The sequence below is a fragment of the Microtus oregoni genome, unplaced genomic scaffold, assembly GCF_018167655.1.
Source record: "Microtus oregoni isolate MIOR12 unplaced genomic scaffold, Mior012 000001F_ref0000356, whole genome shotgun sequence".
Taxonomy (NCBI): domain Eukaryota; kingdom Metazoa; phylum Chordata; class Mammalia; order Rodentia; family Cricetidae; genus Microtus; species Microtus oregoni.
Genome location: NW_024543060.1, coordinates 90,968,440 through 90,995,852, shown reverse-complemented (window position 1 = coordinate 90,995,852; position 27,413 = coordinate 90,968,440). Strand labels below are relative to the sequence as shown.

The 27,413-nt window shown below is 50.0% G+C and overlaps 1 protein-coding gene across 1 annotated transcript in view; it reads left to right on the top strand.

Moving 5' to 3' along the window:
• Nt5dc3 (5'-nucleotidase domain containing 3) overlaps nt 1-27,413 on the top strand; it is a 44,008-nt gene that overhangs the window by 6,437 nt on the left and 10,158 nt on the right. Inside the window, exons 2-9 of the mRNA XM_041673658.1 lie at nt 13,586-13,770; nt 17,950-18,024; nt 18,662-18,717; nt 22,287-22,377; nt 23,374-23,511; nt 25,062-25,122; nt 25,437-25,539; nt 25,676-25,777. Of these exons, the coding sequence (XP_041529592.1) occupies nt 13,586-13,770; nt 17,950-18,024; nt 18,662-18,717; nt 22,287-22,377; nt 23,374-23,511; nt 25,062-25,122; nt 25,437-25,539; nt 25,676-25,777 (811 nt within the window). The remainder of the gene's footprint in view (nt 1-13,585; nt 13,771-17,949; nt 18,025-18,661; nt 18,718-22,286; nt 22,378-23,373; nt 23,512-25,061; nt 25,123-25,436; nt 25,540-25,675; nt 25,778-27,413) is intronic.

Sequence of the window (27,413 nt, the reverse complement as noted above, 5' to 3'; positions counted from 1 at the left end):
GACGCCATGCCCTGCTCCCAGGCAGACGCATGCTATGAAGCTCCGACCCAGGATGGACATAGGCTAGAATCTTCCCAGTAAGACCAGTGCTACAGTTTATTAGAAATGGGTTGATCGGGATATCAGAATTAGCCAGTAAGGGCTAGATAGAAATGGGCCACGCAGTGATTAAATGAATATAGTTTGTGTGTTGTTATTTCGGGCATAAGCTAGCCATGTGGGCAGCCGGGGTGCTGAGGACGCGGCCCCGCCACTCTTATTACTACACAGCTTTTCTTAAATTATCCCCCTATCTTTTGCCTCTGGGCTTTTATCTTTATCCTACATACCTTTTTTAAGTCTTACTCCATGGCTTGCCGTGTATCTGGGTGGCTGGTCCCTGGAGTCTTCCTTCTCTCGTCCCTTCTTTCTTTCCTCCCAGATTTCTCCTTCTGTTTACTTTCTCTACCTGCCAGCCCTGCCTGTCTTTTCTCCTGCCTGGTTATTGGCTGTTCAGCTCTTTATTAGACCATCAGGTGCTTCAGAGGCAAAGAATCAAAGCTTCATAGAGTTAAACAAACACAACATAAAAGACGGCAGCATATCTTTGCATCATTAAAACGAATGTTCCAGAGCATAAACAAATGTAACGCATCTTAAAATAATATTCTACAACAGGCCTCGAACTCAGAGCTCCTCCTGCCTCCTGAGTGTTGGGATTAAAGGTATGTGCCACCACCGCCCTGCCTGGCTTCTTTGGTTAGAAAATGTTTTTCCAAAATAAAAAAGTTTAGGATATCAGCATAGCTTCATATTTTGCGAGTTTCTGTCTGTGCATGTAGATGAATACAGGAGTTCTGGATTCTCCGGTTGCTTCTGCATTTAGCCTGCTGTAGTGCAGACGTCACGCAGCCTCTGGGAAATGCCACCATTTGCCGAGGCTGGAGAGGGTGAAGGCAGCAGCCTCTGGCCTTGGCTCTTGTCCCCAGTCATAGTCTGCACATTGCAGGGCTAACATTTGTGTTCTGACAGCTCCAGGGCTAAAGCCAAGCTGGTAGCAAGGCTGCCATCTCCTCTTCTGGCTCAGGGAAGAATATATCCCTGCCCTTTTAGCTTCTGGAAGCTTCTGGTCTTCTATCCCACCCCTCCTCCACCTTTTGAGTTTGTGAGACAGGGTTTCTTTTTGTAGCCCTGGCTACAAGTCCTAGAAGTCTCTCTGTAAACCAGGATGACCTCGAACTCAGAAATCTGCCTGCCTCTACCTACTGAGTGCTGGGATCAAAGGTGTGAACCATCACCGCCCAGGAATTCTGGTGTTCTTTGTAGTCCTTTTCATTTTGAAAATCGGTAAAGGCTGACTCCAGCCAGGCTTCCATTTCCTCATACGTGAAGTCTGTAATTACAGTAGGGCCCACCTGGGCAGCCAAGGATGCTCTTTGAAGTGCAGCCCTGCCTCCTCTCCTCTTTGAGTCACAGGGATCGCTGCTGCGGGACAACTTAATTAGCCGTTGTTTTTCTGCTACAATTTAGTGTTATGAGACGTTTTCGAGGCAGGGCAGAAAGATGAAAACCCTCAACTCAGGCGTTTGATGCCTTTTCCCAGCAGCGAAGCAATATAGTTCCAGTACAGCTTGAGACCTTTCACCTTGTCTCCAAACCTGCAGCTCTCTAGAGAACTTGCCAGGAATGGCATTGGCAGTAAAAACACCTCCCGAACCCTTTGCACAGTTGCACTGGCCCCTCACTTTTCCTACTCAGCTTCCGAGTTCACCCCAGGCTTCTCCAGAGCCACTTCAGTGCCAAAGATAAGGTTCCTCATATCAGCTGGGATATTTTCAAGCATACCATACCTGTTTGGCGGGTTTTCTCGCAATGACTCTGGCTTTTTTTTTTCTTTTTTCATGACTGTCTGACTGCCTTAAAGGGCCAGGCTGCCCACCGTGCAATCGACTGGACAGGAAGGGGTGTTGCACATAGTGAGCATAAGTCGGTGCACTAAGGCTCCCAGAAAATGTTGCTGAATGTTGCAAAGACTTCTGTACTTCTACAGGCTCCTTCCATGAGTGTGTAGGCTCCTTCTGTGACTCTGCTTAGCACATGGCGCTGGCTGCTCACTCTGCCCCTCTTGGATCTGTGAGAGCTGAGCCTTAGGTCCATGGGCACCGCCCAGGAGCTACGATTATCTGCCCCAGCTCTGGCAAGTTGCCGGGCTGAGCTTGGCACCAGCAGAAGCAGTGGCGCTGGCTGGTGTGACCTCTCCGTCTATCGGAGCACCAAATGTATCCGACCTAGCTCCCAAATAATGTCAGAGGCTTCTTATTAATTATGAATGCTTGGCCTTAGCTTAGGCTTGTTCCCACCCACCTCTTAATTAAATTAACCCATTTATATTAATCTACGTTCTGTCATATGGCTTGTTTCCTCTCTTCCATACTGTACATCTGACCTGCTCTGCATCCGAGCACCTCATATTCTTCCCAGAGTTCCTTTCTCTCCCTGGAAGTCCTGCCTACCTCTCCTGCCTAGCTATTGGCCACTTAGCTCTTTATTAAACCAATCAGAAGGTGCCCGGACAGAGATATAGCTTCACAGTGTACAAAAAGATCATCCCACAACAGAGTAGGAAAAAGAACGGATAGAAGTTTATAAAGAACTTACTGTGTTGGCATTTGTGTACACTTAGTGGTTTGCTAACCTGACTCCGGCCCTGCTCCTTTATCTTGGTTGCTCTTGGGTCCCCTGCAGATTAGGAATTTCCCACTTGGAATGCCCATGGCCCAAGTTCATGGAGACCGTGATGGCGAGGTTCCTCCGTGTGTGACCTAGGAAAGGTACTACCATTCAGTCCTTTTCTGTCTGCCTTGTACCCTAGCCACAAGCCTGCCATGTGTTTTCATCTTTGGGTATCTTTGGCTCTGTTTTCTTCTAAGAAGCTCTGCCCCTTGAAGCTAAGTATCTTTGCTCTTGAACAGTTAAGTTTAGTTTTTATTAAATGACTTACCTTAAGATTAAGTTGTCATCAAACCATTATATTTAATCTTATTTCAATGCAGTTGTATGTGGTTTTGTTTCTGGAACTTGAGGAAGTGTGATGTGTTTCTAGGGAGCAGTGGGAATTACCGATATTACAGAGTAATAAGGAACAATTTTAACTTTCAGTGGGAGTAGTATAAATGTCATGAGCATTAGCAGTTTTTTAGATGAGTAATTCTGTTTGTCATGGATTGCTTGTCCCTGGAGATGATGCAAAATCCTGGTGGAAAAGGAAAATTTTCTCTGTAGATTAATAGAATATTAGTAACGTCTTCATTGTCCCCCCTCCCATAGCCAGCCCTTTGTATCCCTCCCTTGTCAGTGTGGTGTGCGCTGATTTCAGCCACCGACAACCCATGCTTTATAGCTAACGACTCTTGTCTCATTCCCTGTCTAGTGCTGACACACAGGAGCTCTGTAGGTGCTAAAAACCCTGTAAGGTTCGCAAGTAGGAAAACCAGGTTATAAAAAAACCACTGCTTATTGGATGACCTCATTTGCACAACGCTCCAGAGATGAGTGTTGAAATCTGACCGCAAAATTCAGCAGGGGCAGAGGGAGGGAGAGCTGCGGCCTCCGGGGTTGAGGGGCTGCTCCTTATCTCTTTGGACTTCTGTGCTGGATATGGTTTCACCTCAGTAAAGCTATGAAGTGAAAGCAGAGCTCCAGAAAGGCTTCAGGCCTGGTTTGCTCATTCTGAGGCAAGTACCCATGCCAAGAGGTGGGCGGGACCGTGAGTCAGGTGTCTTGCCTTGGATCAGCAACTGCAGCTGCTGGGGCTGTGGCGGTGGCCTGGAAGGAGCTGGAATTTGTGTGTGTGACCCTGTTTCTTATAAGGGCTGAGATGCACTAGCAGGGTTAGTGAAAGAAACAGCCCACCCTCTACAGTATGCTTGTTGGGTGATTTTTGTCTAGTTGTAATCTAACCTAAGTCTGGTGGTTTGGATGTAATTGCCCCCACCCCATCACAAAGGGAGTGGCACTATTAGGAGTAGCCTTGTTGAAATTTGTGTGGCCTTTCTGAAGTAGGTGTGGCCTTGTTGGAGTAGGCGTGGCCTTGTTGAAGTAGGTGTGGCCTTGTTGGAGGAAGTGTGCCACTGCTGGAGGTGGGCTTTGAGGTCTTTTTGCCCCAGCTTTGCTCAGTGTGACACAGAGACCACTTCCTGTTGCCTCTTGATCAAATGTAGCCAGCACCATGTCTGCCTGCACACTGCCATGCTCCCCGCCATGATGATAATGGACTGAACCACTCAAACTGTGAGCTACCCCAATTAAACGTTGCCATGGTCATGGTGTCTCTTCACAGCAATAGAAACCCTAACTAAGACACTGAGTGTTCTCAGGCTACAAGAGATGTAGGCCAGGCTGAGCTTTAATAGGTTAAATGTATTAAGTGCTCCTGGCCCTCTAGGAGGGCCAATCCTGGGGGTTGATCCCAAACCTTGTTATAAACCTTATAAGTGGTTTGAAGATACCCTACCAGTGAGCCAAATGCATTCAACTATGATATTTTTAACTTATCTTGGGCTATAGGATGTTCTCCTTTTATAAGCCAAGGAACATCTATCATAAATCTTTGGTTGATTTATGAATATAGAAACATATTGTGGGCCAGACTTGGTGACTCATGCCTTTAATCCCAGCACTCTGTGTGAGGCCAGCCTGGTATGTACTAGTAAGGTCCAGTTCAGTCAGGGCTACATGGAAAGACATTTTCTAAAACAACTAAAACCCAAAATAAAAAATAAAATCTTTGAAATAACTGTGCATTAATTCCTTTAAAATACTATGACCAAGGTAACTTACAGGAAAAAGAGTTTATTTTGACTTAGAGGGATAAGAATGCATCTTAAAGGGGAGGCATGGCCAAGGCAACAGGAACAAGAAGCCAAGAGATCACATCTCAACCACAAGCACAAAGCAGAGAAAGAGACTGGAAGCCTTGAATATCAAAGCCCACCTTAGTGACTTTCTCCAGCAAGTCCGTGATCCTAAACCTCTTCAACTAGCGTCACTGACGGGAGGGGAGGGGGATGAAGTATGCAAATATGCCAGCCTGTGGGGGGCGCTCCATTCAAGCCCCAGCACACTGCCTACCACAGAATATGATGGGCCCTGAACTGCTAATCTTACACCACCCCTGTGTCCCTCCTCTGTAGATGGGCATAGTAGCTAGAGCCCTGAAGTAAGTGCGGCCCATGGCCTTGACTTCACACAGTGGCTCCCACGAGGAAAACCTGGTCCTCTGGACGCAGTGGCAGTCCGCAGAGAGCCAGGTGGTATATTGGGAAAGTAAGAGACTCCGTCTGCTTTTTGTAACTGGTAAAATTCACTAGGAGAAAAGGTTCTGTTTCTTCTGCAAGGCTTTTTGAGTTTATATATTCTTTTCCTGTCCCTCCTCCCCAGAAAGATCTTAAATCTGGCATATGACCAAAATAATAATAATAACAAAAAAGCATAGCTGAATAACTTTGTTTTATGTGTGGTGCTAAGGTCAAACCTCGATGCCAGGTAAACAGTGAGACAATGAGTTATCGTCTTGGCCCTTTAACATTTGAGACAGGCTCTTTCTCCGGAATTCTCCATCCAGTGCTGGAATTACAAACATGCAATACCATGCCTGGCATAACTAAATAATTTGTATAAATTTATTCATAAATAAAGTGAAATAACATTCCATCAGGAAAATGTCATCGCCTGTTCTGGGATTGTGGCTCCTGCTCATTTGAACTTGAGAGTTGTCCACTGGGCTCCAGCCCCCGTTTGGTCATGTCTTACTAACAACGTGCTTTGGGCTCCTGAGCTCAGTGTCTGAGATGAGCCTGTCTCCCCAGTTTGTGCCTTACTAGAATCACTGTAACAATATCGTCACATGTGCATCTTTATCCGCATCTCTGAGGGTTTCCCTAGCAGAGATTTCCTGGAAAGCGAGAGTGCAGGTCGAAGGGTACGGCGTTCTTGGTGCTGATGGTTGGCTTTCTGCCAGAGAGTTCGCCGGGCACCGATTTCTGTGCTGAAACTGCCTGGAGCCAGTCCCTAGTCCCCAGCACCAACACCAGCACCGTCTCTGCCTCCTTTGTTACCGAAAGCAGAGTACTTCCAGACAGCACTAGGAATAAGAGCATCCTAGACCAGAGGTTCTCAACCTTCCCAATGATGCAACCCTTTAATGCAGTTCCTCATGTTGTGGTGACCCCAACCATAGAATTACTTCCGTTGTTATTTCATAACTGTACTTTTGCTACTGTTATAAATCATAATGTAAATATCTGATATGCAGGATATCTGAAATGCGACCCCTGGGAAATGGTTATTTGACTTCCCAAAGGGGTTGCAGCCCACAGATTGAGAACCACTGCCCTAGATGAGAGGAAAATGATGTCTTATTATTATTATTATTTGCTAAGGACTACCTGCTTACCGTTGAAAAACATGTATGTGAGCCAACACAGTAGACCATGTGCGTGTGCCCGTCAGAGAGCGCAGTTGTTAACTGCCCAGATGTTTTCATTTACCCTTTTAAAGATGGGGTGGCTGAACACTTGTCGATTAGCTGTTTAACGTCTTTTCTGGGAATTTTAAACGTTATTAAGGACATTTCTGTTTGATTTTTTTCCTAGTATGCCCCTAGTTTGTAAATCTGTCGATACTTTGCTTTTCAACACACTCTTTGGATTTTAAAAAAATTGATACTTGGAAAGTTATGTGCTTTTCATAAATTTTATACCTTTTAATATTTAACATGTTTTTTTTTTAAAACTCTGTTTCACATGGCATATGGTTTGCTACATTCTGTGTGAGAACAACTTTCTCAACATTCTCTCCATGTAGCACGCATAGAAAGGCAGACTTTGAGCTGGAGAGATGGCTCAGAGGTTAAGAGCGCTTGCAGAGGACCTGGGTTCAGTTCCTAGCCCAGTCGTCTATAATGAGATCTGGTATGGCGTGCAGGCATACAATATATATATTAAAAAAAGAAAGGCAGACTTTGACACGGTCTTAACAGTGTGTGGAAGAGCCACGCGCACCCAGCCCGCGGGTGTTGGTATGGGAGGGAAGTTTAAGGTTGGAGAGGTGGGGATACCTTTAATGCAGACCTGAAGTTTAAGCACTTAAGGCAGTAAGAACTTTGAGCAGCTGAATATCCTTGAAAAGCAATTAAAAACTTCAGCTGACTTAGTTTAAGCAAAAAAAAAAAATATATTTTTGAGGAGAAGCTGAGTTACGGTGCTTTCCATGTGCACGAAATTCCTGGCACCACAAAGATAAAATGAACCAAGAGAAGACATTTTATGGGCTGTGTCATGAAAATGTCACAAGGCTGTGGTCCTGGCACTGAAGTAATGCCACTGGGTACTTCCCCTCACCCCCTCCCCGCTTCTTACCTTGACAGCTCCTTGGTAGGGATCCCTTGTTCCTCCAGATTTATGTTTCCTCAGGCCAGACTTGGAAGAAAAAACAAAACCAAAACAAAACAATGGTTCTTCTTCGAAATTACTGAACAGACCCAGAAATGCCCCTGCCTGGCAGGGGGAAATACAAGACAGTGGTCAGGGGTTGTCCTGTGCCTACTCCGAGCTCCTCACTGTGTTGGGCCGCTCCTGTATGTTCCCCCTGGAGTCCGGAACCAGACAGACCTCACAAGCCCTGTGTGCTCAGTGCGTCTGGAGGTCCTGGTCAGCTGTTCTTATGGACATCTCGTCTAGTGTTCACTTCTCATCGATGCCGAGTCCTTAGGTCAGCCCACTCCCGTGTGGTGGCTTGGCCTTCCCCCTGTCACATCTGCCACAGGCTGCATTGGAAGTGATGGGTACCACTGTGCCTCCTCAGGAACTGGTGGGCAGAGCTGGCCGGAATCAGGAATGGAAGAGAAAGGGAGGAAATTAGTACTCTGCCCCCCCCCCCCGCCCCAGTGCTTGGAAAGAGGGCCTGACTGGACAGGCGCAGGTTGGAGACGGTGAAACCACACTGGCTGAGCACCAAGAACCGGAGCCCACAGCATTGCTTAGCCCGGCTGTCACAGGACCCTCATTTGTCAGCTCCCCTTTCTAGCACATTCCTGCTTGGTACCCGGACACTGCCAGGAGGAAGTAACTTGCTTGTTTCTCTCTCTCCCTCTCTCGCTTACTCCTGTTACATGCACTTGAGACGTGTTTGACACATGTGTGTGTGTGCTTGCCCGAGAAGACCCGAGGTCAGCATCCAGAGATCTTCCTTGATCTCTTTTGGCCTTAAATTTTGAGGCAGCGTCTCTCCCTGAACCCAGAACATGTTGGTCCAGATAGACTAGCCATGACTTTTCAGGATCCACTTCTCTTTCTGTCTGCGCGCCATGCTGGGGTTTCAAACACCCACACCGCCACTTCCATCTTTTTACATGAGTACCAGGGAGTCAGGCTTCCTGCTGGCATGGCAGGTACTTTGACTGACTGGGGCATCTCCCCAATACCCACTCGGTTGACCTTTACGACTCTCTCGGCACCGCCCAATGGCTGAGTGACAGTCACTGCGCCTTTCAGATCTGTGAGGAAATCCCTTGATACAACCCCGGCCATAGTAGATTTCTACTTGACACACACTCCACATCTACTCGGAGACAGCAATAGCTTTGCCTGACTGGACGCCTTTTATTAATGGAGAGTCATTTAGCATTTGTGCATATAAAGGGGGGCAAGCAAGGTTGGCTAAAGTTGACTTCCCCAGCTCAGATCTTTACGGAGTTTAAAACAGTTGCTTGAATAGAGGGAAGATATTGGACTTTCCTAAATTTTGCCTTCATTCATTTTCTTTTCCTGTCAGCAGTAAAAATAGAATTTAGTCAAGGAATGCTATTCTGAGGGGGTCTTCAAAAAGCAAGTCAAGCCGGGCCATGGTGGTGCATGTCTCTAATTCTAGCACTTGGGAGGCAGAGGCAGGCGGATCTCTGTGAGTCTGAGGCCAGCCTGGTCTACAAGAGTTAGTTCCAGGACAGGCCCCAAAGCTACAGAGAAACCCTGTCTCGAAAAACAGATACAAAAGCAAATCAGAAGAACAGCGAAACCGTATGGAAGTTTGTCAGTGCACCATGGACTGCAGTGGACTGGAGATGGCATTTGTGCTGCTGAGCCTCGTGGCCTGAGGTAGATTCCGGGGGGGCCACTGGCGGAAGAAGGGAACCAACCGCACTAGTCACTCTCTGACCTCGACGCAGGTGCTGCTGGGTAAATGTAACAATAAGGAAAAGGAGAGGGGAGGAGATCATGGGTATGACACCTTGGGTGAACCCGAGGGCATTATGTGAAGGACAGATGCTGAGGACCCAGGCAGACTCTTGGTGACATGGTGGGGTGGTGCTGGAGGTGGGGGTGGGGTGTGACCCAGTGAGTGTAGTGTTTCTTAGCTCTGGAGCTGGATGGTCGTGATGGGAACCCAGGAGTGAATGTACTTAAAGCTACCCAACCACACTTAATAATTAGGATATAAATTTTGTTTGAGTGCTATTTTACCATAATACAGCAAGAAACCACAAGCCCAAATCAAAACAGAATGCCTGTAACAACAAAAATTTCTTCCTCCTTCCCCTCCTCCTCGTTCCTTCTTTCTTCTTTCTTCTTTGATCGGGTTCCTCCACTGTGTAGTTCAGGCTACCTCAGCTCCCGGAGCGTTGGTATTGCCATCAGCTGTTTCCCAGTGCTTTGTGGAAATGATTAGCAGATAGAGATCCAGAAGCCACCTAGTGTGCTGGGGCCTCTGAATATCCCACATTGTCTGCTGGGGGACACAGCTTCCAGCTCATGGTGGCTCGTGGCTTCAGAGCTGCCTCTCCACTCCCCAGCACTGGTTGTTCATCTTGCTGTTCTCTTGTATGTAAAAGGGAATTCACTTCCTAAATCCACACCAGCTCCTGTTACTATTTAGTTTGCTTTTTGGTTTAGGCTTTCTTTGAGACAAAGTTTCTCTGTGTAACAGCCCTAGAACTCACCCTATAGACCACCCAGGCTGGCCTCAAACTCACAGAGATCCGCCTGCCTCTGCCTCAGGAGTGCTGGGACTAAAGGCATGCACCACCATCATCCGGCTTCTGTTTCTACTTTTGCAGAGTTAGTTCCATGACTAGGAGGGCCATTGTATTCGTGACATCACGTTTTTGGTGACATAAAGAGGACCTGAGATCCCTTTAGGTTTCTGATGCTTTGCCTTGTGCCTGTGTTGAAGACAGCATATGCCACAGCCAGGTGTTGAGTGGTGGCACTTGTGTGGTGTCCAGCCCTGGGGAGCCTTGGGCAGCTCTCTTCCGAGCTGACCTGTGGGGATTTCCCCCTGCACTAAGGGACCATTTCAGGTTGTGAAAAGCGGATGGGCTTCCTTGCCAGGGCTTTTTATAAATACAAGTCTTGATTAAAGCCGGCTGTTGGAGCTTCCCACTCAAAGGTCATTTGTGAAAGGGGAGCTTTCGGTTCCTTCATAAGCAAACCTGCTTTACCTATGTCATCTGGATGAGCCTGTCACACTCAGAAAATAGCAGCGCCCAGAGCGGCCCTGGACGCTGCCCTCCTGGCGGGAGTGCTTGTGATCTGTCGCCTCCTGTTTTCTTCAAAGGCCACTTTATTTGCTCTCCTCAGACCGGGGCCACATTTGTGAATGAAAGAGCCACCTCTGTCACCCTGAAACCCAAGACAGTTGCCTTGTTGTTTTTGATGAGGGACACTAATGAAAACGTGTTGTTTGTGGGGGACCACGTGTGAAATGCAGCGTGAGCAAAATCTGCATTCATAGTCACTGGCCTGGAGACCCGTGGGGTGTAAAGACTTGGGGGTTACCATCTGGCACTGTTTGCAGGTCTGTGAGGTGTTTCTAACTTCTGCTGGGTTTCCCAAGGGGTTTAACTCCCTGGGCTGTAGCTGGGATTCTGCCCTAGTGGAGGATCTGGTCCCATGACGGGAGCCATTGCCAGGTAAGGTGAGCACCTCTTGACCACCTGGGTGGCCCCTGGTAGCTACTGTGCTGCTGTTCATAGAAAGAATAGTGGGTGGGCTCCACTTTATTTAGTTATGTTTTCTTTTTTAAAAATATTGACTTTGGGGGGCTGGTAGGAGCAGACACACCCCTGCAGAGTCAGATAACTCGTAGGAGTAAGTTCTCTCCTTCTGCCACGTGGGTTCCAGGGATCACACGCAAGTCTTCAGGGCTTTGGCAAGGGTTCCTATCTGCTGAGCCACCTGGCCAGTCCTCCTGTTTATTTTAGAAGAACATGCACCGTCACCATTGCAGCCAGATCCCCGTGATCTGGGGGCAGGGAGTTAAAAACCCAGATTCTGGAGCCAGACTTCTCAGGTTAAATGCTTGTCTTATTGTTGGGTGGTTGTGTGCCCTTCAGGAAATTATGGGTTCTCTGTACCTCCATCATAGCCATGTAAAATGGAGATAATGCATATGCATGCCATGGGATAGCTAAAAGGATTAAATGGAGCAAGTCTTTGGGGTTGCATACAGGACATGCCGACAAGCACTGGCTGCCGGCTGTAGCACAGTGGTGTGCGCTCATGATCCCAGCTGTTTTGGAGGATCCAGCTGGAGGACCACTTGAGCCTGGGGCTTTGGAACCAGCCTGTGTGATGTAGTGAGTCAACAGCTGTTATGACAGACTTGTCCTGAGTCATGGAATCCAGACAGGCTGAATTTGGTGTGATCGTGTGGTGGTTTTGCCCTCAGCTCCAGAGAGCCGCTGCCTCCAGCGCTTGGTGCCCTGTGAGCTGGTTCAAGCAGAATCTGATCCATAAGATGGTAGAAGGTGGAAGAATACAATCGCATATCCTCTTAGCAGTATAGGACTGTTTGTGCTTGTCCCAAGGTTAGTTCTGGAGGCCCCTGTCCAGTAACTGCTAGTACTGGCTACCTGGATTAGTGTATGTCCTTTTTGTCTCTTATAACACACTGCGCAGTGTCTGGTCCGCAGTGCCCCTGAAGATCCCTCAGGGAGCCCCGGAGCCCGAGATCTCACTGGTCGGTTGATTTCCCCAGCGCCATCAGACCACAGAGCTATTGCCTGCTGCACCGCAGCAGCGTCTAAGTACATCTGATGACCTTGAGATGCTTGAGATGTGTTCTGTCTCCTGTCATTTGGGGTGGGAATGAAAGCAATCACATTCTCCATTACGCGCTGTGAAAGGCACCGACATGGCCGCAGGATGCCGTCTTCAGACTTCTGTGGTGTCTGGAAATGAGGTCATGAGGGTGGAGCTCCGTGTGGACATGGCTTTTGGCACTATCGACTTCCGTTCTCCTGCCTTCTGAATCTACTCTTGTTAACAATCCTAGGTGGTAATGATCCAGGGCTAAAGGTGAATTATGTTCTAGGGGCATAAAAATAGGAAAGTATCCCGACATAATGCAGAAATAAAGTCACTGACATTCTCTCCTTCATCTTAAGATTATTTTTTTCCGTGCTGGGGACCAAATGGCCTTGTGCATGCGGAGCAAACACTCTGCCACTGGTCCACAGCCCCGGCCTCGCAGCTTGGACTGTGGTAAGGGTCTGTTTGAACTCGACATTGTAATGTAGAAAGAACCTTCAAAATCCCTTCAGGGAAGAGTAAAAGAGATGTAATAGCAGCCCCTCAGATGGAGAGACCTTCCACAGAAAGACTGCAGAACTGCTTTTGTGTCCAGTGGACCCCAAGGGTATGTGGGGTGATCCCACCTCTGATAAGCCAGCTGAAGAAAGTCACGTGCTCACCACAAAGGTGTTATTATTAATGGGAAAAAATTAAACGAGTCAGGTGTTGGGATCAGTTATGGCATACCCATGTAATGCGTATATTGAGGTTTTATGAAGCAGCATAAGGTCATATTCTCAGAGTCTGCAATACTGTGAGCTTGTGATTGAATATGAACTATGGAGACTGCCATACAGGCTTGTGTGTGCAGCAAGGTCAGCCTTATAGGATATAGATGGAAAAACACTGGTAGCTAATACATTGAATGCTAGTTTTCTTTTCTCTCTCTTTCTCCTCCCCCCCCCTCTCTCTCTCTCTCTTTCTCTCTCTCTCTCTGTTTCTCCCTCCCTCCCTTCTCCCCCCCTCTGATAGTGAGATGTATTTAAATTCCATGATGTATACTTATACAACTGCAACCAGCATACATTAAAAAAAAAAAGCCAATCTCTTGGGACATTAAAGCACATGCTCTTTCTCAGTCACAGTTACATCGAGATGTGAATGTTGCTACCTCTGAGCTCAATGAACACTCCCAGAACCCCCACCCATGGCTTTTGGCATATTCATAAAAGGCCTTCTGCTATGGCCATTATCACAATCAAATTGAGAATATTTTCACCACTGGAAAGACATCCTGCACCCAGCAACAGTCGCTTCCTCACCTATGTGACACAGCCACTAAGCTGCCCTCTGTGCCCACGACCTACCTTTCCCTGCTCCTTCTCCCCTTCTCTGAAGCGCTTTCCTGATGAGCTGTGTCCCCGGCCTTGGATCTGCCTGTTCTGGACATCACATGAGTGTGTAAACTGCCCCTTTGGTTTAGAAGCCCTTCGGCTCTTACCTCTGCCGTGAGATGACGGATTCTGTTTTGCTTCTAGAATTGGTTCCTTCCATCATGAACAACTTGCTGAACCCAGATGCCATTTTCTCCAACAATGAGATGAGCCTCTCGGACATCGAGATTTACGGCTTTGATTATGATTACACCCTGGTGTTCTACTCCAAGCACCTCCACACGCTCATCTTCAACGCCGCACGGGACCTGCTCATCAATGAACACAGGGTAAGGCCACAGAGACCTTCCTGTCCTCTTTCCCTTTGACCCCTTCGAGTCAACAGCCCCGTGCCGTCATGCCAAGGCCCTGCACTTGTTCAGAAGTCCTGTGGTGAGTGGCTGCAGGGGAATGGGCAGTTTCTGGTCCATTCCAGTTTCCAAGTGACTCTTACTTCTCTAGAACCTGGCTGTATGTATGTGTGCACATGTGTGTATGCATGCATGCATGAGTGCTCGTGAATGTGCAAGCGCATGGGTGTGTGCAAGTGTGTATACAGGTGGGAGTCAGAACAGCCTTGTGTGTCTTCCTCAGGAGTGTTGCCCATCTCTCTTAAGACGGCCTCTGATTGGCCAGGAGCTTACCAATTAGGCTAGACTATCAGTCAGCAAGCTCCACCCCTCCAGTTCTGGAATCAGGAGCATGCCCTTTAAACCCCTATACTACCCGAGAAATGTGGCTGTGATCTCTGTCTCCCCAGGGCTTTGCTGTGATTTGGGAGCTCCCTGTGTGCTGAGCGTTCTGTCCTTGGTGGTGGTCACTGTCGAGCTCTTCTGCCCATGCGTTCCCTCCCCACCATCTGTTCCCCCCCCCCCATCCCCCATGCTTCATCTCTGGCTTTTATGAGCCACGGCCCGCTGGGGATGCAGGAAGGGTAAGGGGGTGACACAGACATTGTTCCAGAGGGAGTGGGATGGAGCCATCTGATAGACCTCCTGAGGACTCCAGAGCAGAGGGTTAAAGAGGCACAGCCAATAGTGGGATTAGCTTTTTCAGGGAGTGCTGGGGGAAACAACCAAAGGGGTGTGATTTTGGTCTGGTTGGCCAGTAGAGGTGGCCTGGGGTGCAGTGAGTAACCTGGAAACTGAGGTTGTGAAATCTGCAGTTTGTCCCCTCTCAGATGTGACAAAGTGTGACCAGTGTGGAGAAACCATCGCCCTGGTACTAGATGGGAGGGGCCTAAGTCCCCTTTGTCTAGGTCCTGGCATTGGGCACAGTCTCTTTGTACTTGTGTTTCTCAGTGGATTTACGCAGTTATGCTGTCCTGATCCATGATGTAGAAAGGGCAAAAATGCCCTAGTCTTGTCACTAAGCCCAAGTGGGAACTTTCTTCTGTTTTTACACTTTTTGTCATCCACATTTCTTCGTCTGTTCTCCTCCAAGGGGAACAGGCCCTGAGTAGCCAGGTAGCTCTGCCCCACCTTCCACCTGCCACTGTCCCTCAGCAGGCACCAGGGGGTGGCTCCGCATGGTGCTGCCTTTGTGCTGCCCAGCTGTGGTGTGCTCCGAGCTCACTGTCGCCTGGTACACGGGATCCTGTCCTAACTTCCTGTCGGTACTGTCCCCCACTTCTGGCTAAACGCTGAGAGCTCGTGGTCTCCAGACGAATGCTTGGTAGCCTCCTCCTTGGTCCAAGTCCATCTATCCACTGCATCTCTGGACTTGGCTTCCTGTAGAAAATAGGTTTAAGAACAGCACCTCCCGCGGGGTTTTGCTGTGGTCACTAAGTGTGAGCTGTGTTACAGATGTTTGGTGTCTATAAGGCACCCAGCATGAACTAGGGCCAGTGTCGTTGTTTCTCTCCACAGCCCGCCTGCTTCTGTTCTCTGCCTTAGAGACCACAGGGGCAGGATGCACAATAGATCTGTCCAGTTGGGAACTTCCTCTCTACCTCTCCATGATGCCCTTCGGAGCTCTCATCCATTTCTGCCTTGGGGTTTTTGTTGTGGTTAGCCGTTCAGAGAGCTGCTGTTAGCCACAGAAGTGGAACACAGCCAGGCTCCAGGTCAGTAGGGATTACCCATGGGTACCCAAGTGCCCATGAGGGATGTCACCAGGCTGTCCTGTACAGGGCAACTTTGGACTTTATCAGGATGCTCACGTTCTTCCTGAAGCCATTGTCCTGCGGGGGCTTTTCTGTCTGTCTTCGAGGCCATCGACTATTCTGTTACTATGGAAAGGCGGTGTCCAGCCAGCTTGTTGAGCTTCTGAGTTGGTAGCTGCTGCTGTAACAGGGGAGCGGTAAAGCTTCTAGGAGAGGGGCCTTCCTGGTTGGTTTTTTATCACCTTGACACAGCTGGAGTTATCAGGGAAGAGGAAACTCGTTAGAGAGAATGCCTCTATGAGATTGCCTGTGGCAAAGTCTGTAGGGCTTTTCTTGATTTTTGGTTGATGCTGGCTTATTGATTTGAGTTCTACCTCTGGGCATGTGGTCCTGGGTGCTATAACAAAACAGGCTGAGCAAGCTATGGGGAGCAAGCCAGTAAGCAGCACTCTCATGGCCTTTGTTCTGTTTTGGCCTTGAGCTCCTGCCCTGACTTCCCTCAGCAATGGAGCACGGACTGAGAGTTACAAGAACCCTTTCCTCTCCACGTTGCTTTTGGTCATGGTGTTTTATGTAGCAGGAGAAACCCCAACTAAGACAGGGTGCTGGGCTGATTCAGAATAGATTAAGTCGGTTAGGGTGGACCTGAAGGTGGCACAGATAGATCCAGGTCCCAGTGCTGGCTCAGCCACTGTGCTGCTTCCTGACCCTGAGTACATCTTCCTGGCCCCGCCCCAGGCTGGCGGAGGCTCAGAGGCTCTGCAGTTTTGGCCTTCAGTCATTGAGTAGAGCCATGTCCCCGTGGCTGCGTTAGTGTGGGCTTTGGTGAATATCTCAATAAATACGCGAACTGTACATGGTGTTCAGAAGAGAAATATCAGGTTGGGGATTTCTTGGCAGGCGCACAGGTGTAAGATAAATGAGCCCAAATGTGACATTCAAGTCACTGCCGGTGCAGGCTGACTTGAAACTTGCCATGCGCCTTCAGGCAGGTGGTGCCTGGCGGTTCCAGGAAGCCGGCAGCCGTGTGGCTTGGCAGGCTCCCTGGGGTGATGCTTGTCCTGCTTTTATTTCTGCAAAATGGACGCGGCAGCACCTACAGGCAGAAGCTGGCAGAAGGGTGCTCTCAGGTCTGGGTCGAGGGGAGAAGGTACCTGGATTCTCATGCAGTGTAGAGGAGGGACTGGCATTTTTGTATAATGTGAGCAAGAGTATGCAGTTAAGGAAGAGCAGAGACCAGGCTGTCTGTCTCCAAAGGCTTCGTGTGTTCTCAGAACAGTATAAGTGGATGGGGCCACAGGCTGAGAAAGTCCCCTGGGACAGCGGCTGTGGGGTTCCCCAGCCAGCACAGTTGGGTGAGAACAGTAGCAATAGTCAGTAGTATGGAGGCTTCCCCCAAAGACCTCATTTGGATGCCAAGGTCATGGTAACGTGAAGTTGATAGAAATAAGGAAGGGAGGGTTTATTTCGACTTACAGTTTGAGGGCCCAGTCCATTGTGGCAGAGAAATCTTGAAGCAGGACCGAGAGGACTTGTTTAATATTAATTATAAATGCTCAGTCGATAGCTCAGGTTTGTTACTAGCTCTTACACTTAAATTAACCCGTATTTCTTAGCTATGCTTTGCCACGTGGCTTGGTACCTTTTCTCAGTACGGCATGCCCATCTGTGTCTGCTCGCCACTCCAGACTCCACCCTCCTTCCTACCAGCGTCCTCCTAGTCTGGCTCTCCTGCCTGACCTTATCCTATTCTTTATTAAACCAATCACAGCGACATTTATTCACACAGTGTAAAGGACTGTTCCACATGCCCAGTTCACTTAATTTTCATATAGCACCGTGGATGGTGCTGCCCTTATCTAGGATGGTCTCAGCTCCTTGTGAGCCCAATCTAGAAGTCCCTCGGATGTGCCCAGAGGTTTGTCTCCATGAAGATACCAGATCCTGTGAGGCTGACAGTTAGGGTTGGCCTTGCAGGGCTCCACGTGATGGTGTGCAAGTGGGATCAAGGGTCTGATCTCAACCTGGACCAATGGAGCCCAGGGCAGGATGGAGAAACAGAGGGCCAAGCTGGCCTATCCCTATGGGTATCACTTTCTCACCAAAGTGTTAACGACTCCCAGGCCATCGTACAGGGCCGATCTGTGCTGTCCTGAACTTACTGCCCTGCCCTTCTTTCCTGTTTTATTTTAAGCCAGGGACTGAGGTAGCCCAAGCTAGCCTTGAACTCCATGTGTAGCTGAGAATAACTTTGAACTCTTTACCCTTCTGCCCCACTTCCTAAGTGCTTCGATCCCAGGACTGTATCCCCACACGTGTCTTCTTCTTTCATATTTCACTCATCACGTGTCCTCTGTCCCCTCAGTACCCCGCGGAGATCAGGAAGTACGAGTATGACCCAAACTTCGCCATCCGTGGGCTCCATTATGATGTCCAGCGGGTGAGTCTGATCTCCTGGTTTTCTGCAGTTTTAAGGTGTTGGAAGCAAAGAGCTGCTTAATAAAACCCCTAGTGCTTTCCATGGTAGATGGGTCGGAATGCAGTTCTTCGGGGCTGCAGGATGAAATTATTCAAATATATTTGGTGGAGCCAATCAGAAGAGGGAGGCGTTAGGAAGGCGTGTGTCTCAGGCGCCGGTGGGGAATGCGGGTTAATGCTGGTAGGGGGCAGCTGCCATACTTTATTCCTTTCTCTTTTCTCATTGCCGTTTCCTTCAAACGCACCTCAGTTAATACGCAAGGCTCTTAGAAACCATGCATGCAGTGTTTCTCTACCTCTGAGTCCCGACCCCTTTGGGGGTTGACAACCCTTTCCCAGGGGTCGCCTAGGACCACAGGAAAACACAGATATTTACATCACAACTCATAACAGTAGCAAAATTACAGTTGCGAAGTAACAACGAAAATAAATTTATGGTTGGTGGCCTCCACAACATGAAGAACTGTTTTAAAGGTTGAGAATCCTCCTAATGCTCATGTTAGGGAAACGCAATATTGATAGGATTTATAACGGCCCTTGCTCTGTTCATCTTGTATGCAAATTGTTGTTCACATGTGTGCACATGTTTGTTTTTAAAGGCAGTGTTGATGAAGATCGATGCTTTTCATTACATCCAGATGGGAACCGTCTACAGGTAAGAGGAAGTGGCCTCTCGCTCCCAGGTGTAACCCAGGGGCTTTGCATTTCAGGCTCCGTTCACTGACCAGGGATGAGGGAAGTGGCCGTGAGTAACTCATTCAGGAATACACGCCGAGGCCTGGCTCGTGTTTGTCTGTAGGGACGCCCTCAGGAGCTGAGGGTGGGTGAGAAGCCACACGGGTGTGGGTGGCAGAGCATCTCATTCTCTCTGTGACTATTAGGGAGCCCAATATTGGCTCTTTTTCTTCTTTTTTTAGAACTCATAGAAGCACTTTGTTAGGTAGAAGGAATCTCTGACTTAAAATGAAGGGTTTTGGCTGTCAATAGTTTTCTTATTGGGGAGGGGTTCAGGGAGTGGTCGGTCTGGTCTTAGTGTGTGTCTTATTCTTTAAGAGGCACGCATGCTATAGTTTAGACTGTTGTCTCATAAACTCTGTCAGAGTAAAGCAGGCCTGCAGGTAGACTCGAGCACCAGTGAAGGCGCCAGGCCCAGCAGCAGCCCTGTCCCCCTCCGCCCCAGCACTGTGGGCTCTTTAGAACTGTAGGTCCTTCAGTGTGTGTGTGTGTATCCACGCTTGTGCATAGAATTCCTAGACGGCGTGGCCATGTTTGTTGATTTGTTAGATACGGACACTGCCCTGCTGTGGCAGGTGAGGGTTTGGCTTTCGGGCACTCTGTCCCTGTCTGCTCTGGTCACGGTCTCCTGCCCTCGTTGGACCTCAGTTGTTACAGTAGTCTTCCTCGTGTGGCTTCATAGGCAGAAACATGTACCTCAGTTTCCTTCTTTGTTCAGGGTTTGCTTTGAGCCTACCCTGGTACTCGTTCTGTAGCCCAGGCTGGCCTTGAACTCACAGAGACCCACTTGACTCTGCCTCTGGAGCGTTGGGATTAAAGGCACGCGCCACCACTGCCTGGCTTATTTGCTTCATTTTGACCCAGATACCTCTGCTTTTTCAAAATGTCTTGTGCCAAACACGGTTATTTTCCAATAATTCAATTTTTTTTCTTGTTTAAAAAATGGACTCTGCCCTCTTGTTCTTCCCCAGTGTGGGTGCTTGTCTCGGGACAGGCTTTGTGAGGGGACAACTCTGTGGAGCTGGTCCCGGGGTTCAACCCAGAGCAGCCATCCCAGAAGCCACCAGTGTTCTGAAAATCCTCACCAGATCGTCCCTTTTGTCCCCACATCTGTACGTCCTTCCTGGCCTCAAGCACAGCGTCCCCTCACTCCTGGCCCTCATGGGCGTTCCCCAATGTTGTTCGCCCGCACAGATATCACTCTCAACAGCCCCTGTCTCGGACCCTGAGGGCTGCCTGTGCTTGTAGACTGCCCTAGACTGCATCTACACAGGTTCTTAAGTGCCTGGATTTAAGACTCTTAGTCGCAAGTAACTGAAAACCAACACAGATGCGTTACTGTGTTCTCAACCAGCATCAGCTTGCATCCCACAGCCTCAGGTCTGGAGAGTGGAGGAGCTTCCTGTCCTTCACACAGGGTGGGCCCTGTGCCCCAAGTGACCTCGGGTGATGGGAGTGGGTGAGCTGGGTGAAAACAGCAGGAAGTCTCTGCTCTGCTTTCCCCAGAACAGCGTTGGCCGGCCTCATGCTCCTCTCCCCACTCCTTGGCTTCCCATTCCTGCCAGCACCCATGGCCCGCTGCTGCCTGTCCTGTTTCCCCCTCCCAGCCTGAAGTGGTCCTGTTCTTTCCTTGCTCCTTCCCAGGTCCTTCCCATCCCGTCCTGACCCCCACCCATCCACTCCTGTTATCCCCTTTGTTTGTGTGTCCCTGGCCTTTGTGTAAGGGCCAGATGTCAGGGCTCAGCAGGGGGAACCAGGTGAGGTGTTTAAGAAGGGACCCTCAGGTGCAAGTTCCAGCACACTCTCTGCCACCAGAGCAGAGTGAGTCTCCAGGGTGCCATGTCGTGTGCCTGTCTCGGGGGTCACACTGACTTTCCCACGTGAACCCCAGCTCTGCTGCCCTACCTCATGGGTCTCAGCAAGGCTCTGGGAGCCTTGGTGTCTCTGTAAACTGGCCAGCCCCAGAGCCTGTAGTGTAGCTGGTTTTGAAGTGTGCTAGAAGTGCCCCAGGACAGGCAGGCAAACGCGCCGCACCTCGGTCCCTCAACCAGGTGAGAACCGTGGGGGAAGAAAGCAGCGGCTCCAGTCTTGTTCAGTTCTGACCTCTGCCGCAGGTCACACCCTTGGGCTTGACTTTCAGCAGCGGTGTTGACTTCTCAAGGGCAAGGCCGGTGTGTGTGTGTGTGTGTGTGTGCTTGTGACTAACTAACCCTCACCTCATCGAATCCCCTGTGTGTGTGTGGGTGTGTGGGCGACCCTCACCTCAACAGATTCCCCCCCATGATTTTGCCTGCTGGGGTTTGTGTGTGCACGTGCGTGCATGTGCACAGATGCGTGTGTGTAACCTACCTTCACCTCATCGGATCCCCTCTTGGTTTTGCCTGCTTTCTTTCCTTGTGTGGTTCTGTCGGTGGCTGTTATCCAAGGTCAGTCTAGAATGACCTGGTTTGTTACAAGGTCTTATCTGATTGCTGGAGCACAGCGTGGTTTTGTTTTGTTTTTGTTCTCAAAGGCCAGGAGTTGTGACAGGTCAGCCAGGCAAAATGTCAGTGAGTGCACTCCGTGCGTTTAGCCCTAATGTGGAGACTGGCAGACATCACACGTCAAAGCACAGACTGCACCATGAGCCTCTTAAGGTCGGGTTGCTTTGCACCTCATCAGCCCGTTGGCACTTCTGCTGATTGACTTGCCCCTGTGGAAGGCAGCGAGGCCTTCTGCTGTTTCCTAATTACCAGTTCTGTTTCTCAAGTGCTCACCCCTGGAGAAGGGCGGAAGAGCAGCCTTCTGAGATGGGCAGCTCTGGCTGAGTGGGTGACGTTTCCCCTGGATATGCAGGAACTGGACTGATTTGCAAGTTCCAGGTCAGGCCTAGAGTGGATGTGTGCAGAGGGGAGCGGGCATTCCGTGTCACCTGGCGCTCCTCTCCCTGAGCTTCCTGCTGCAGGGCATGCATGTAATCCACTTGGCCTCTTGCGTGACTTTTTCCACCTCAGCACTCAGTGTTGGGGACAGTCATGGAGGAAGAAGATGAGTTAGAGACAGAAACAAGCTTTCTCTGCTCAGATGTGTGAAAAATCGCCACCTGAAGCAATTCCTTGGGGGGGGGGGGTTGAAAGCCATGGAGAGCGGATTTAACCCTGATGCGATGCTTTCTGCCTGGATAACTTGGAGGGAGGCATGTAACCATTCCTGTGGGAAGAGCAGTAACTCCTAGGACAGGTGACAGGTAGCTGGGTGCCCAGGTGAAATCCCGCTCGGCGTGTTGGAGATGTCATGTAGGATTAGTTATTGCTGTAAATCTGGATCCTGTTTCCGACAGAAGCCTGGCAGTAGCATCCTGTCTGCTGGTCGTAGCTGCTACTGTGTCCTGTGTCATATTTTGCCTCCAGCAGGCCTCCTGCCATAGTGGAAAAACCCCATCAGTGTGCGGAAGTCAGACGTTGCTCTCTCCAGTCGAACCCTGTAACGACACCACCTGTGTTTTTTCAGAGGCCTCAGTGTTGTCCCTGATGAGGAAGTCATAGACATGTATGAGGGATCCCATGTGCCCTTGGAGCAGATGAGTGACTTTTACGGAAAGGTAAGGACAGCTGCTGGGTCGTCAGAAGCAGCCGCCTTTCCCCTTTGGTCGGCAGTTTTATGGCTGGAGAAACGTCTTAGGGAGGAAGGACTTAGCTGGGCTTCTGGATTCGGAGGTCACGGCTCTGATGCTCCCAGGTCTGCAGTGAGGCACAGCGTTATTTAGAAGGGTGGGGTGGAGGAAAGGGGGAAGAAGAAAGAGGGAGAAAGGTAAGGGTTTGGGGGCTGAGCTACATCTGCTTCCTACAGCTGGGCCCTGCGTCTTACTAGTCAGTCAGTGTGAGTTGGTCATGAGATGACCTGCGGATGAAATTAGCAGCCTCTGACCCAATTGCTTCTCAATAGCACCACCTGGAAAGAGCCAAGCCTTGTGCACAGGTGCTTTGGGGAGGGGGGGTGCTTGTAGCTAAAGAAACTTAATGTTTGGGCTCGCCTGGTGTGTGTGTGATTGATGGGACCCTGAGATCGGGTCTGGAGAGAGTGTAGAGTGTAGATCAGAGAGAGAGAGAGAGAGAGAGAGCCACTGTTGGCTCTTGACGATCCCCTCTGGTGGAGGCTCTGTCTTCTCAGTCACCCCATTTGTCCCCATATCCCTGCAAGCGTGGCTCCACGTTATGGTGTGAGTCCCTAGGGGTTGCCTAGGAGCAGCTGTGGTCGTCCTGAGGCCCGGCTGAAGCATTCTGAGACTGAGGTCTGCTCAGCTGCCTTTGCTGGGCATGATCCGGGCTTTTCTCACCTCCTGGGAGGGAAGAGGAGGGAGAGCAGAAGAGAAGGAGGGAGGGAAGAGAAGGGAGAGCAGGAGGAAGGGAGGGAGGGAGAATCACCCCTGGAGGCCCAGGAACAAGGGAGCACTTTAGGTGCTCACCGTTGAAGCTCCCCCATGTGCAGGGGGAGCCGAGTGCAGATCGCTGGGACCCCCTGGCCTCCGGGCAGCCTCTCGCTGCTTGTCACCACGTGAGATGGGGTCTGCATCGCTCAGCCTGCCTTCTGCCCGCAGAGTTCTCACGGGAACACCATGAAGCAGTTCATGGATATCTTCTCACTGCCCGAGATGACCCTGCTGTCGTGTGTGAATGAGCACTTCCTGAAGAACAACATTGACTACGAGCCCGTGCACCTGTACAAAGATGTCAAGGTGAGGGCAGAGGGCAGGAGCTCAGGGCAGTGGCTCTGTGTCTTTCTGGAGAAGGCCAGTTGCGTCTGGGTGGGGAGTTTGGGTGGTACTTCTCTGGGGTCACCAGTCTCTGTGATTGACTGTGGCTGTCATAAAGGGACAGGGCTGCTTCAGAATAACCAGGACAGCATGCTCTAACACAGATGGTGCCTGCCAGGACCTGGACTTTGAATCCCCTGAGCCTGTCTCCTCTTAAGACAGAAGAGGCCACTGTCCATGCCCCGTGCTTCAGCTGTGAGGCTGCCATCACCCAGAGGGAGCCCTTTTAAAATCTTTTCAAATGCCAGGTCATTGCACACCCTTAGGGGATACAGTGTGCTTTGGTGTACACCGTGTTTCACGAGGATGTATTGGGGTGAGGAGAGCCGGAGGGATTGGTTAACAGGGCATCTTTTCCTCATATCCACAAAGGCTCCACATGACTCACCGAGGCCTGCAGAAGCCGTTTCAGAATCCCACTGGAGGGCAACAGACAGATACAAACACTCAGATTCATATGTACATGTTCTATAAGTTTGTGTTCACAGTTACCTATTTATAGAACTCTATGTATTAATCTGTGTCAGTTTCTCAGTAACTAAAAATATGTTTATATATTATTGACAGATAATAATAGGCCCTGATAGGAGGGTTTTGCATTAGCTTATTACATCTTTGTGTTTGGTACCCGGAGGTGTTACTATTATCATCACTCCCGATGTAAAGACACGGAGGCACCGAGAACCTGAATGTCCTGGGTCACACAGTTAGTTAATGGCAGGGCCTAGATTTTTAACCCAGACAGTTTAGCTTGCGTTAACCCATCGTCTTCTGTGTTGTGTAGACTTAGAACAGGCTTACGCTGAAGGTAGCTGAGATTCAGAGTGTAGCTCAGAGTGGCCCACTCTGACAGAAGCACGCTAACAGTGGCAGGCATACACCCCTGCTCCAGGAACCAGAAGGTTCCCTGGGCCCTTCAGGAGTCCACAAAGGGCCTGCTGCACGGTCTCCACCCGGCAAGCGGAACCTTCAGTGACACCGGGCAAGGCCATGCTGGCACAGCCCTGAGCCTACAATGGAGTTTTTGTCTTCCTCTTTCTTGTTAGACCTGCTGCTGCCCGGTGACAGTGACGGGGCAGCTTCTAGCCCTACTGGTGGCATCCAGAGAGGAGGTCCTGCCTTAGAACTGTTTGCATCTATTGTTGCAGGCCAGGGCCCCCTTCCTGCAGAGGCTGTCTGCCATCGATCTGTTTGCCATCCTGCATGTAAACTACTCTTTGTCACGTGGGACTTCATTCAGAATCACACAAATGACCTCTTTAAAGAGAGGCTTTTTGAACTTGCATTGGCAGCAGCCCCTGCCACCGTGGGAACACAGCTTTTCCTAAAGTCCTACCTGGGCTCAATGGGCTGGTGTTGAGATAGGTAGCATGTGGGGCGGCAGGCTCTTAAGACGGAGGTGAGGGCCGATGCTGCCCCACGGGGGCCGACTCCAGCTCCCCTTTCACTGATGACAAATCTGCCTTTGACAGGACTCCATACGGGATGTCCACATCAAGGGAATCATGTACCGGGCCATTGAAGCGGACATTGGTACGTACTCAGCTGCCCTCGCTGTACTGCTGTGTGGGCTTTTAAACTTCATGCCCTAGGGGCTGGACAGGGACCACAGGCATATCCTGGGTGTTGTCTAAGGACTCTGATTCTGGCAGTGAAGGTGTCTCCTCTCTGTCCTAGAGCTTGGTGTCTGTCAGTGTCGTTCTAAGAGAGGTGATGGCTGCTGTGCCACACTATCCTCTGTTTCAGTGTGTGTGTGTGTGTGTGTGTGTGTGTGTGTGCCCACCCTGTAAGCGCCTCCGAAGCGCCTGATTTCATCCTGACCGCGTGAACTTCTCCCTCATCCTTAGAGAAGTACATCTGTTACGCTGAGCAGACCCGTGCGGTGCTGGCTAAGCTGGCTGACCATGGCAAGAAGATGTTCCTCATCACCAACAGCCCCAGCAGCTTCGTGTAAGTTCTGTCCCCTCGCCAGCGGCTGGCTCATGGCTCAGATGCCATCTGTCTTGGCAGCTGGGAAGGAGTAGTTTGCAAGACATTTAAAAAGTTCATCCCTTTGGTGTTAGCTCACCTGGCTGCCTTGTTCCAGAGACAAAGGGATGCGGTACATCGTGGGGAAGGACTGGCGGGACCTCTTCGATGTGGTCATAGTTCAGGCCGAGAAACCCAACTTCTTCAACGATAAGAGGAGGTAAGGCCCATCTGTCGGGGGCTTGCTGGTATTCTGCGAATACGGGAAGAGCGTGCTTTAGTGAAATGCAGTTACAAGGTCCCGAGCATCCGAGGCACAGCTCCGGATTTGTAACCCGTCTAACACCCAGCTTTGGGAAGAGTGGGCGGGCACATAGACAGCATTCTCAGCTCAGTGTGGGTTGCTTTGGTCATGGGGGTCAGGCTTTAAGAAACTGATAGACTACGATGGAAAACAAGGATCAATACCACACAGCAAAGTAGGTCTTTGGCTCCACATACCTTGTGACGTATAAGAGCACTACCAATGCCAGATCGCCTGGTGGCGTCTCTTGAAATAAAGCTAATTGGTGCATCTAAAATTGCAGCTGGATTTTGCAGACTTCTCTGCCATCCAGGACAAGGTTCAACCATGTCTTATGTAATGTCCCCCCCGCCCCCCGCCCTGCCTCCGGAGTTTTGGGAGGTGACAAGGAGCAGTTGGGAACAGCACAAGAGTGCTAAAATGTCATTTATCCTGGGGGACAGATAGGTGGCCCCCACTTCTAGAGACCCACATTGTTGAGGATTCTTGTGATAGCATTCTAAGAATAGTTTCTGTCTAAGGCACTAGTTTGGGAAGGTTTGCACGGGCTTTCCTGGTCTGTGGCTGGTGACCAGCAGCCTTTGCTGTGGTGGGTCCAAGCACCCTAGTGTGGTACCTGAAGTTAGTGAAGCAAGTGTATACTCCTTGGGGGATGCTCAGTTCCACAGTGGCTCCCGGAACAAGAGGCAAGCCGCAAAGCCAAGCACAGAGAATGAGAATACAGGCCAGAGTCTTGAGTGGAATCAGAAGCGGCACGCTCACCATGTTGCTTCAGGGCCCTCGCACAATTCCTGGATCCCTGGGAAAGCTGGGCCTCCCTTCACCCAGGCTTTTCTGACATGTTTGTCCACAGTGCGGGGGTCAGGACCCCAGCTCTTCCTGGGAGGGACTCACGGCCCCGCACCTTCTCCCCCTTGTTCTGGATGTCTGCAGTAACAGCCGAAACATTCCCGTTCCTTCCGTTATTTATAGAAGCCCAACCGTTGAGGATGACTCGTTCATTCAGAATATCCATGTGAGGAAATGTTAAGCAGCCACTAAAGATGACAGATTTGGCCAGGTTAAGCGGCCAGCTTGTCTTGCTGCTAATGTGTTTAGGGAGTATGACGTCACACGAGAGATTGCTCACAGGATTAAAGAAAAGACATATAAATAAAAGTGCACAGAAATCTTCATGTTCCTTAGAAAAGGGAAATTCGATTTTGATACCTACAGGAAGTTTCTATTTCTGTGACTGGGGAAACAGTTGCCCCAAAAGGACCCTGAGCCCCGTGGGCTGTGCCACACTCCCAGCCCCATCATAGCTGGTGCCCCTGCCCTCTGCCTGGTGTCTGACCCAGGGTGGCAGCGGTGTCCCTGCAGGCTTCCCCCGAGAAGCAGATGCTCTCTGCCCTGCCAGATGTGCTAGGGAAACCTGGCTAAAAGGGCTTGTGCTTGCCAAGGGTGGTTGACCCTAGAATTCTTTTCTTCTTCACTTTTTCTTTATTCCTCATCACCTACTTGTAGGTAGTGGGTTTTTGGTGGGGTCTGCATAGTGTGGGATGGGGTGCCC